This window comes from Trichoderma gamsii, assembly GCF_001481775.2.
Source record: "Trichoderma gamsii strain T6085 chromosome Unknown Scaffold_2.2, whole genome shotgun sequence".
In the NCBI taxonomy this organism is placed as follows: Eukaryota; Fungi; Ascomycota; class Sordariomycetes; order Hypocreales; family Hypocreaceae; genus Trichoderma; species Trichoderma gamsii.
Window position 1 is genome coordinate 1,544,351 of NW_020171339.1, and position 12,207 is coordinate 1,556,557.

Genomic DNA, 12,207 nt, shown 5'->3' on the forward strand with positions numbered 1-12,207 from the left:
TAATTGCGAGACTGGGCCGTTTGAACGGAAAGGAATAACTCGTCGCCGCGTGGGAATAGGCGACGGGATGTTGGTGTGCTTTTTCGCTCCTTCGAGTAGAGAGGGAGGAGGAAAGAATTTTCTCCGAAACCAGGCGGCAAAGGCTCGGCTAAATCTGGGCCCCGCTTTTCTCCTTCAGATTGGCCCTTGAAGGATGAGTCAGCCAATCTCCCTTGACTGCAATCTATGCGATATGGCGGGCGGCCGCCCCCGTGGCGGAGAGTCCGGCGGATCTGGCTGGAATGAGGACATCCAAATTGCCTAATTGCCTGATTGCACAATCTATCGGCAGATAGTCGGTCATTCGGCATTGCGCTCTGAGTCAGCAGCCACTTAATCTTGATACAGCTCCTATCCGCGCGGGAAGCCAGAAATAGCGACACAAATAGCCCTTCAGCGCTGCCGCTCTCGGCGTAGCAGCATCGCCGGCTTTTTTTTAGAGCATCCCTCGCGCCCTGCTTCCTCTGGGCCGGGGCCAATGGAGTATTAGTACCTCGGAAGCGTTTCAAGCCTCCTTTACAAATTACCAGCTCATCAACCTGGACCGCCATGCCTGCGATGCCCTTGCGTCGATGCCATTTCCAAACAAACATCGACTGACACCTGCGTTCAGGAGGGCACCCAAAACCGAGCTGTGACCATGGATGGCCTTCTTTAAACCTGCTTGAGGGACACCCGCGCGCTGCGCGTCTAGGCGATGAAGATAGATATCTGCAGCTTTGCACCCCGGTGATCCGATCCATCTCGCATTCAGTGATCTCGCATTCAGTGATCAATAGCCTTTTTTTTGCGTGGCTACGCCCTACTTCATCCCTTTGGAAACCGCCGCCATCTCGTTGTATGGACATCCTAGAGATTCAAAAATGGGCCTTTATGCCTGGCCTCCCAGATAACATCACGCCAATCCGCGATCTGCTCGTCCGATACAGCAGGATTCCCACAGAGCAAATCGACTCTCATCTGATCAAGATTGTAAGCTGTCTTACCTCACGGTGACTGCATCTTTCTTCACTTTGCTGACTTTGCGGGTTCTCACAGCGCGAGGCAGCATGGGCGTATGCTAGAATGCCCTTTATTGGGCGATGGAAGTTCCTAACTTTGAATGACGCCACCGATTCTCGCTACCAGCAGGCCCTTTTCCGGCTCAGGTTACATCGGTCTCGAGACACTCTTCTTGATCTAGGCTGCGGGCTCGGCCAAGCGCTACGGCAGTTTCGAGATGACGGCGTTGATGGATCGCGATTATTTGGGCTCGACTCCAGCTCTCAGCTGATATCGTCCGGATACGACCTCTTCCAAGACAGAAGCAATCTAGGTGCCCATTTTACGGTGGGAGATATTACAGATCCCGACGATCCGAGATTAGATGAGCTCAACGGGCTCATCAGCATCATTCATGCCGGGAGCTTCTTCCATCTGTTTAGCTGGAAGCAGCAGCTATACATCGGAAAGCGACTTGTCGGGTTTCTACAGCCCGAGATACGCAACGCTTTCATATACGGCCGACATGTCGGCGTCACTCATACTCAGAAGCCTGAAAAGGGAGATTCCTCACCCTATCTCCACAACCAGGAAAGTTTCCAGCGGCTCTGGGACGAGATTGGGGAACTAACGAGGACTAAGTGGAAGGTGGAGGTAGAGCAATCGGGTGAGAATATCGTCTGGCTACCGGGAAGGCCAAAGGGCGCACATGCCGTCAACTTTACTATATATCAAGTTCCCAGAAATGAAATAAAAAAAAGCTGTTTATAGCCCCATGAGTGCAATTCTCTTCCTCGTCTATTTTTTTCCACGGCCATTTAAGCTTTGCGTCCTTTACTCCTTTTCGGCCCATTCTCGCAGCCACGAAATTGCTTGTGACCGTTGCTAGATCAAGCGCAGCTCTTTAGGCTCCCATATCCAATTCTTTGACTTTTCATCTCTATTATGCTTCATCTTACGTACTCTATGGCTTGCTCAAGAACTATATCCCATGAAGCCAGATATTAAATGTTCGTTTGCGGATCCGCTCCTACAAATCACACGATACTATCATAACCAGCCCCTACTTGAGCTTCTGACGAGTTCACAACACTTTACTATACCGCCGCTAGGTAAACCGTTCGAGTTCCATATTTACCTCTCTGTTCTCTTGTATTTGACTTCTTCTCACACACTTCATGGTTTGCTTCTGGTAACTGGGCTCGATGAAGCAAACACTAATCTTCGTTGCAGTTCCGCTCTTACACGTATAACGAGATACGCGAGACTACTAACCAGCTACTACTACATGAGCTCATAGCAATTCCACAGACACTCTACTACACTGCTGCAAGGTAGAACACATTTCTTTGAGTTTATGTATCCCACAAATGAGACACTCTTTTTTTTTTTTTTTTTTTTTTGGGGGGGGGGGGGATCCGCTCTTATATGTACCAGTATGGCAAAGGATATGATGCAGTGTCGAGCCGCCGCATGAGGCTATCGTAACTTTATAGAAAGGTTGTTGCAAACTTATATAAATGGGTCAATTACGATTCCAAAGCAAAAATATAAATATATATCCCCTTCTTTCACTCTCTTTTCTTTTCCTTTCTCGCCATCTTACCATCTCACCATCTCGACTTTTTGTTACCCAGAATCAGTCAGCTTTACGTTCACATCTCGAGCTTTCGCAGTTCCCAGGTTAGGCCTCGGAATTATATCGGATAAACTTAGTGACCTCACTGCCCCTCCGAACTAACGGGTGGTCGCGTCCCCCGACTACAGCGATATCGTGGTGTTAGAAGCACCACATCTTTGCCGCATTTTTGTTGATTGAGCCCGCATTCTTAGCCGGACTCCCCTGGAGCCTCTGCAGGGCTTGCGGTACCATTGCGACCTTTCAGACGGGCTTTGGTACCGGCGGGACTGAGCAAATCGCTACAATGGACGGAGACTGGGATGAGGTACGTTGACTATCATGGCCGGTAGCTGTAGCGAGAGCTATCGCGCTGCCTACTGTCGCTATCTCGCCTCTCAACCACTACGAATATTTTTTCCAAAGGATTCACATTTGCTGACTGTTTCTGATAGGTCGCTCGCATTCCATTTCCGCCTCCGGGCCCCCATGCGCTGCCGACGCAGGTCTCCACGATGGCCTTTGACACCTCCCAAGAGATTCTCTGGGCTGGTAACGAATATGTACGATCAAATGAGTCGCAGATGCCTTATTTCAATACAACTTCTAACATTTGACAGGGTCGAGTCACTGCCTTTGTAGGCACCGAGCTTCAACGCTTCACCACATACAAGGCACATCCAAGCACAGACGGGCCTGTTCGGCAGATCTTGACAAACGATAAGGGCGTTGTGACATTGGGTCCCAAGAACGTGCATATGGCGACTAGGAAAGGGGCCACCATGTGGCACATATAGTACGTGGACAATACTGCATTTTGGGCGAGCGAGAATACTGATACGCATCTAGCCACGAGGATATGAAAGACCTAAAGTGCATGAGCTTTACTTCAAAGGGAACGGCAGAGATCATAGTCGCTGGTCTGCAAAACACCATGTTTGTTATTGACCTCATTAAAGGGGAAGTCGTCAAACAGGTAAGAAACAGCTACAGCTACTCCCAAGTCACATTTTCCATCCCCGGTTCTAACCGACCGGCACGCAGGTTCCAACCGACCATCAATACCTGATCATGAAGCGCGGCCGCTATATCTGCGCGGCAACAAGGGACGGATCGGTACACCTTCTGGATCCCATCAACTTTGCCATCGTCAAGACCTGGAATGCGCATTCAGCCTTAATCAACGACATGGATGCTCAGCACGACTTCATTGTTACATGCGGCTACTCGCTTCGCCAGGGCCAGAATTACATGCTGGATCCCTTCCTCAATGTCTTCGATATCAAGAAGATGTCATCGATGCCGCCGATCCCGTTCCCCGCCGGCGCGGCATATGTACGCATGCACCCGCGCATGCTCACAACCAGCATTGTGGTGTCGCAAAGCGGCCAGATGCATGTGGTGGATCTCATGAACCCAAACACCAGTAATGTACGACAGGCCAATGTACTGAGTTACCTCAGCATGTTTGAGATCGCCCCTTCCGGCGAGGCCATGGCTCTCACCGATGCAGAGTGCAACATCCATTTGTGGGGATCACCATCCAAACTTCATTTCGTGGACCTACCTACGCCCATGGAACTCACCACAACTGAAGAACCAGTTCAGCCTCTGGAATGGAATTCCGACGCGTAAGTTGCATACTGAATGTTTTGCTCATGATGTATAAGCTAACACAATATAGCCCTTTGAACGCTGTCGGCGTGCCATACTACAGAGAAAAACTTGCCTCTGCGTGGCCTGAAACCATCGCAGACGTTGGAGCACCTCCAGCCAGACTCGATCCGCAATTTCTTGCGAGCTTAAAACCTACCGACTTTGGATTCTATGGTCGGAATACAACAGGCCTTCGCAGGAACCAGATTGAAGATACTCGGAGCTCAAAGAAATCCGCTAAATCCGGCCTTAAAGCTCCCAAATTTCTCAGCGAAAAGGCTCGAGAATCTGCCAAATCAGATTCGACGTCTGCTGGAGAAAAGGCAGACGAACTCTCGAATCCATTTGCAGAAATGGAAATTGAGAGCAGAAAATCGGAATTCCCAATGATGTACAGAAACGTCGAAATCAAATACAGCAAATTTGGTGTCGACGATTTCGACTTTGGGTATGTAAATGAGCACATCTCTGTGTCTGAATTTCGAGGCTAACAAGTCAGCTTTTATAATACAACACGATACTCTGGCCTTGAGATTCACATATCGAACTCGTACGCCAACTCACTTCTTCAAATCATGAACTTCACACCCTTGATTCGAAACTTGGCTTTACAACATGCAGCCACAGCCTGTGTGAGCGAAGTCTGTCTCCTTTGCGAACTGGGATATCTTTTCGACATGCTTCAGAAAGCAGAAGGATCAATCTGCCAGGCTACAAATATGCTCAAGACTCTCAGCAGCCACCCTCAAGGTTTGTCTCAATTCCATCCCCATTGTCCCCCGAATTTAATCGCGTTCTGTTGCTAATAATACTTTTAGCTGCTCCCCTGGGATTACTGGAGGAGGATACACATTCGGCATCCTTAAGTGTAATGCTACAGACACTAACTCGGTTCTTGTTGGAGAGAATTGCTGGAGACTATAAGACTATGGCTCCAGCTTCCTCCTCGATGGATCAGGTATTGGCGACCAAAGCAACTAGCTCCATCAGATGCATGAATTGCAGGAGCGAGTATACTCGACCTGGATCGACATATGTAAACGAAATGCTTTATCCACCTCTTGTAAGTTGAACACTATCGTTTCTCCAAGTCATTCTTCTCTGACACACTTTCCAGAAAGCCCCAGGTCGAAACAACAAAATCCCTCGCACCACTTTCTCCCAAATTCTTAAGGGCAGCGTGGAGAGAGAGACGACAGCGAAAGGATGGTGCAGCAGATGCCAACGGTATCAAACCATTGCAACCAGAAAAACCATTCACAGCGTCCCGGACGTCCTGATGCTCAACACCGCAATCGTCAATGCGGATCATCGAATGCTTTGGAACACACCTGGCTGGCTACCAGAGGAAATCGGCATCATCGTCGAGCAAGGCCAGTTCTTTTGCTACGAGGGCGAAGATTTGAAGCTTCACTTACAACGTGGCATTCATAATATCACAGTCTATTCCTTGATCGGAATGACTATCAGCATCGAGAGCAGCCAGGCACAAAAGCCGCATCTCGTAGCCATGGTTAATGGTATGATACTCGTCCTCTTGGGCATTTCCCTTCTTCCGTCCTGGATTTTTGTCACTAACTTTTGAGTAGTCGCTCATGCTGAACCAACCGCTCCCGGCCAGAGCCAATGGCACTTATTCAACGACTTTCTAGTCCGCTCTGTGAGCTCAGAAGAAGCTCTTTCCTTTACCCACTCTTGGAAAGTTCCATCTGTTGTCACGTTCCAAGTGAAGAATGCAAACAACAAGATCGATAACAGCTGGAAGAACAACATTGATACATCGCTTCTCTATCAGGATCTCAAGTAAGTTACACAATCCTTTGGTGCGCATAACGAGACAAATCATGGCTAACATTCTTTTCTCTAGTCCTAGCTCTCGCACCGAGAACAAGACATACAAGCTTCTGGATCCAGTAACAGAGCGACCTGGGCCAGAGACCATCATTGCACTGGACACCGAATTCGTTGCGGTGCGACAACCAGAGATTGAGATGAACTCGGACGGCGAACGAGAAACCATCCGACCAATAGTCTACGCACTCGCCCGCGCCTCCGTCGTCCGAGGCCAAGGTGTAGACGAAGGCGTCCCCTTCATCGACGACTATATTTCCATCAGAGAACCCATCGTCGACTATCTAACATCATATTCGGGCATCACCGCAAACGACTTAAATCCACACACCACAAAACACAGCCTGCTGCCGCTAAAGGTGGTATATAAAAAGCTTTGGATACTACTCAACCTCGGTTGCAAATTCTTGGGCCACGGACTGAAGCAAGACTTCCGTGTCATCAACATCCACGTCCCCAAATCGCAAATCATCGACACCATCGATCTCTTCTTCCTCAAATCACGCCTGCGAAAGCTGTCGCTCGCCTTCCTGGCATGGTACCTGCTCAAAGAAGACATCCAAATGGAGACGCACGACTCCATCGAAGACTCCAGGACGGCCCTCCAGCTGTATAGAAAATACCTTGAGTTCAAGGACGCTGGAATCTTGGAGACTATGCTACAGGACATTTACCGCGCCGGCAGGGACGTCAACTTTAAACCTCCGCGAAGGGATGGCGCGCTGGACGTCCCCAGATCAGAGACGCCGCCTCCTTTGCCTGTGGAGAATGGGAGCACACCCACCCTCACTCCTGGGCCGCCAACTACGCCTGCGAGAGGAAGGGGATTCGGAAGTGGAGTCAGTTGGACACCGGGAAAAGGTTCACCTATGAGGTGATTTAACGCTGTCTACAAGCAACTTGGAGGAGAGAAGGAATGAGGAGGATATTTTGACGGATTTGAAAGTCTTTATCGTAATGCATCTGCAGGGAAAGCGAGCTATGGGCTACCTGGAGGGGAGGAAACATGAGATGCATACGCAGGGGGGGGAAACATGAGATGCATATGCAGAGGGAGGAGATTGCCTGTCATATCAAAGTTGGAGATAAGTAAGGCAGTCAAGGGATGTTTGGGATGCATATTTTGTTTGCCTTCGAATCTTGTGATAAACTCGACACATGTCTACCTGTAAAAAGACCAGGAACTCGTGGATAAATATATATGTTCTTCAAAGAAGAAGAAAGAAAAAAGACACCTCGCATTTACTCGCATTATTAAAACTAAACATATCCTGCAAGGTATCCCATATCGTCGTGCCTAACCCCTTGGCCTTTTTTTTTTTTTGAATGTTGCCCCCCCACCCCTGATTCCTGTTGTAACCTTTAAGCTGCCCATCGTTGATAAGCTTCCACAACAGCCTGGCTTAGCCCTTCCAAGCACCACAAAGCCCACATCTCTTAAGCAAGATGGGAAATTAGAGATAAGAGAAACGAAATGAATCCCGAGGGGCACACAAGCACAACCAAAGGCAGCAGTACCTTACTCTCTTGATAGCGGTCTGCTTCTTCTTGGCTTGCGTACACAGCAACTCGAGGCCGACGGCGATTGTCGATGGCGATTTGTTCTCTTATCTCTCTGTCTCTTCTTTCGTCTGTAAGTTTTCTTCATATTAAATAGCGTCATAATAAGGAAAACTCTTTGTTGAGAACGAACCATGTTCATCTGCCTCGTCTTGCGCTTATATCGTTTGTAATTCCATTTAGTCTCGCTACGTGAGGTTTCGCTACGCTACAGCTCAGACTCGGCACCGTTGGCGGACAGAGCCATAGGACTACCACTGTGATTTGGTCGCTGGCGAAGGCGAGCGTTGCCAGGTGGTCGCCGTCGGACCAGTGCGCGGCCGTTAGCCATGGACTCGTCCTCTTCCTCGTCAGAGTCGGGGTTCTGCTCGTGGTATAGCCGTGCCTCATCCAGCTCGGTGATAAATTCTGGTCGGTCTCGTAGCCATTGCATCCTGGGGCCTGATCTCGCTCGCTCTGAGACCTTGAACCCGTAAATCTTGGGCTCGTAGATGTGTCCGCCGCCAAGGCCAGGGGCAATATTCTTGGCAAACATGCCGTTGAGAATGCTCTCGTCGTCAGGCACCTTGGAGTTGGTGCTTGACAGGACATCGGCACCGCGCTTGGTAAGATCGTATTCGGGGAAAGTAAGGAGGAAGAGAGCTCCAAATGTGCGACCGAAGAAAGCGCCGTCAACAGTTTGGAACCGACTGTTAGGTGGAACATAAACGTCGAGACACGACGGGCAGAATAATTTAACCGTGTCCTCACCGGGAATGTCGGACAGGCCAACAGGCAAGGTGCGTGCCTGCTCGCAGTGTGTCCGGGGACAGCATCCGAAATGGCCGAATTCGTACTTTTCGCTCATTTGCTGGATGCCGACGCGCGAGCAGATGAACCGTTGGTGGATGAGGCCGTAGAGCATCTCTGCTGATGATTCGATGACGGACAGGTCGCTAGCCATCCTGCTATGATGTCGCCGCTCTGCGCCGTGTCGCATGCCCGCGCGTTCGGCTTCCTCTCCCGATTCGTTTTCATCCTCATCCTCTTCATCCTCCTCTTCGTCCTCATCATCCTCGGTCTCGACATCAAGGATCATCTAGGGGAACAAATCAGTCACATTCAAAGTTGAAGCGCAGCATGGCGACAAGTCATCAAGATATGCCAAGAAAAAGGAGGTCGAAAGGCCGATAGAGTCAACACGCCACATACCTCAAGCGCCTCCTTATACATGGCAACTTGGGTCTGCAGACCCGTCAGGTTGAAGTCATCCTCGATAAACTCCTCGGAGACCTCAGCAAAGTATTCGTGGCCCGGCAGAGCGCAAAAGCTGGAGATCCAGGACTCGGGCGTTCCCGAAGACGTCGACATGGTATCGATTAAAAGGACGGAGATTGATCCCGCTCGATCAAGGCCTGCGCGCAGACTAAAGGCGAAAGGCTGAGGGCTGAAGATAAGGCAAGAGGTTGGCCGAGGTGGGGTTCGTCGTGGGATGGATTGGCGGTGGTGCTATCGATAAATTTGCAACGGCAGGTCGCGTAAGGGCGCTGGCAGCAGGTGGTAGTGCTGAGGCTCCGGGACCAGATTAGCGCCCAGAGGCAGGTAGCAGGCGTGGCGGGGTGGTTTCTGGCGTCAATGGCAGCGTCCTAGGCGCGTAACGTTGGGCTTCAGGCACTATCCAAAGCCCACGCAGACGTCAGGTCGGTGCTGCAAATTCGTAGGATATGGCGTCAAAATGAGGGCAGGTCGAATCCAGTTGAGTCTTTATCGCGCAGGCATTCCCGACGGATGGAAGCAGCGAGGCCAGTGTTGATTGGCGGCAGCCTCGTCTGAGACTTGCTCTGGCGATGAGGCTGGGCGCTTGAGAGGGCGAATAGGCGGGTCAGCCAGAGCGTTTGGGCCAAAGTCGCAATTGTTGGGTGGATGAGCTTGGCCTGACTGCTTTGGTGGAGGAGGGAAAAAGCATGACTAAGGAGCTATGGCGGGCGGTGACTGATTCTGCCGCTTCCGAGCAGTGACATGAGGCAGGAAGCTGTAGCTAGGTGGGAATGGCATATAGAGAAAGAAGATTCGATAATGAGGATGAGTTGCTGCTATATTAGCACCTACTTGTTCAAGAAATGAAATTGCTCCTGTTCACGGGTATACAGTAGCATATGTCAGCTTGTGTTCTGTTCCCTGCCAAGTCGACAGCGATGGTAAATCTCGTGCAACCTACCGATTAGGTGCTTACCTTGTCTCACTTTTACTCATCGTCGTATCACATGTTCACAATGCAGAGGGGCTTCAGAATTCTCCAACGCGCATCGGATTGGAAGCTTCAAATCAACAAAGTGCCCTTCCGCAACTTTGCGTCTGCACATGATCAGCCAATCAAGAGATCTGGAGTCATAGATGGATTGACATTCGAAGATAGCTTCAAGGCCGAAAGACCGTATGTCTTTTCAGACCCTGATACCTCTCCCACATACCTTCTTCCAGCTTTCCATAAGTGGTTCAAAAGGGACGAAGAAAACACGTCATTTTCTTCCTACATCGACTCTTTCCAGCAATTAGTCTTGCCCTATGAACTGATAAAACCCTTCTTCCAAGGATCTGAGACCATATACCGTCTCTACGATAGCTTGTTAAGCAGTCAAGATGCTGTCGATCGGGATTGGGCGGTAGCTCTTCAGTCTGCTGCTGCTTCAGAGGCCTCTCGCGATCATCAATTCTTTCAGCTCTATGCACCCTTGAGGCTTCTAATCAAGGCACTCGAGTTCAACAAAGCCCAGAGGATAAAGGCAGATCCGCCTGTGCAGCTTTATATTGCCCAGTCTTTGTTGTCGGATCTTCCTAGCGAATTACAGAACGATGTACCGACTCCAGAACTAATTCGCAAAGTCGGAAGAGGCGATATATATAGCTCTTCAATATGGCTGGGCACTGAGCCGACGTATACTCCGCTGCATCGGGATCCGAATCCAAACTTGTTCTGCCAGCTGTGTAGCAGCAAAGTGGTGAGGCTTCTGCCGCCCAAGGTGGGACTTGAATTGTATAACAATGTTCAAATGCGGCTTCGACAATCTGGAAACAGCCGAATGCGATCTACAGAGATGATGGAGGGACATGAGAGGGACATGCTTCACAGCGTCGTATGGGAAGACAAGGCGGCGGCATCGGACGTGCAAGAGGTAGAGCTGTCTGCCGGGGACGCCTTGTTCATTCCGAAAGGCTGGTGGCATTCTATTAAGAGCAAACAATCAGATGGGCGTCTCAATGGATCTGTGAATTGGTGGTTCCGCTGACTGATTCTGTAGTAGTATGAGACTGCAAACTAGTCATTTCATTACTGTACATAGCACTTATGAATCCCTCTCAACGGGCCTACATATAACCCAATTCAAATATCCACACGGCCAGATAAACTTACACCGACCACTTCGTATCTCCCATGAGCTTGTGTCCGCACCGCAGCCACGGAGGAGACTTTCCACCTCACCGGGAGTCCTCGTCCTTAGACACGAAACTATTCCGTCAAATACCAAGACAAATGGTAAGACGGGTAAAAGCCATGAGAATGCAAGAGAAGCGGGAGATCTCCACTTCCAGGCAAAAGCTGGTGCCATGACTATTGATGCAACTCCCAGCATGCAGACACTAATCATGCCTGCGAGGCTACGATCTTGAAGCTCAAAGATGGCGAATCCATGGCTTGTCCTGACTGTATCTCTAAGTATATCCCTCGCCAAGTCATCATCAAAGTGGTGGAAAGCCAAGTTGAACAGCCGCATCACTTTCTTTCCGTCTTGACGTTCCACGAGATACTTAGGAGCTTTGCTTGCATCCACGGATTGCCTTTCATATGACATTTGTGGAAAGTTTCTCGCAATCTCGTCCCATGCCCCCACGTTGGGATGCAAGTCTGTCAGGATGAAATCAACTGGCGGCTTTCCTACAGCAAGGAGATGAGCATTTATGGCCGTTTGAATAGTCGGTGTAGGTCCACCGCCACCGGCGCAGAAGTCAATAAAGGTGTATGATGAGAGTGAGCTGCCGAGTTCGCGAGTGAGTGTAGATGCGGCGATGCGCGCAGGTGACTGGGGTTGAAGAGGAGTATTGGAGTTCCAAGCCCCAGTGAGAGCATTTTGGATGCGACTGCGTAAAAAATCAGGGAACCTAGATGTTTGCTCATTAATTAGAGAGTTTCTCTTGAAGCATATTTATCGCACTTGTGAGTTCATGAAGTAGGTGAGTAAGATCAAGGTAGAGCAGCGCTAGTAAGGAATGCTTCTCACCATGGCTGATCGTCAATCTCAAAAAGATGCAGACGAGGAATAAGAGGCGCCATTGTGCGATGATTGGATAGTAATGAAATTACAGGTAGAGAAAATCCGTCAAAGATTCTTCTATATATGACTTTCAGTTGCATCTGAAACCGAGGTTGAGGTAGGACTCGATTCTCGGATGGGTATGCGCTGACGTGGCAGCCTATGCAAGCGACTCGTCTCAACGACTCAACAATCAGGCTGTTTGTTGGGCAG

General features: G+C 49.8%; 3 protein-coding genes across 3 annotated transcripts; 2 read left to right on the top strand and 1 right to left on the bottom strand.

Moving 5' to 3' along the window:
- Positions 1–879: 879 nt before the first annotated feature.
- TGAM01_v200979 (hypothetical protein) lies at positions 880–1,791 on the top strand (the record flags this gene model as incomplete). The annotated part of the gene is made up of 2 exons (XM_018806574.1): positions 880–1,011; positions 1,078–1,791. The coding sequence occupies 2 exons, from the start codon at positions 880–882 to the stop codon at positions 1,789–1,791; spliced, it is 846 nt and encodes a 281-aa protein (XP_018660216.1).
- Positions 1,792–2,945: 1,154 nt separating this feature from the next.
- Positions 2,946–7,023, top strand: TGAM01_v200980 (PAB-dependent poly(A)-specific ribonuclease subunit PAN2; the record flags this gene model as incomplete). The annotated part of the gene is made up of 11 exons (XM_018806575.1): positions 2,946–2,966; positions 3,094–3,201; positions 3,259–3,434; positions 3,488–3,614; positions 3,683–4,269; positions 4,323–4,742; positions 4,794–5,044; positions 5,113–5,357; positions 5,412–5,814; positions 5,884–6,097; positions 6,162–7,023. The coding sequence occupies 11 exons, from the start codon at positions 2,946–2,948 to the stop codon at positions 7,021–7,023; spliced, it is 3,414 nt and encodes a 1,137-aa protein (XP_018660217.1).
- Positions 7,024–7,913: 890 nt separating this feature from the next.
- On the bottom strand, positions 7,914–9,055 carry TGAM01_v200981 (casein kinase II subunit beta-1; the record flags this gene model as incomplete). The annotated part of the gene is made up of 2 exons (XM_018806576.1): positions 7,914–8,783; positions 8,897–9,055. 2 exons carry the CDS (start codon positions 9,053–9,055, stop codon positions 7,914–7,916), a joined length of 1,029 nt encoding a protein of 342 aa, XP_018660218.1.
- Between the last annotated feature and the right edge of the window lie 3,152 nt (positions 9,056–12,207).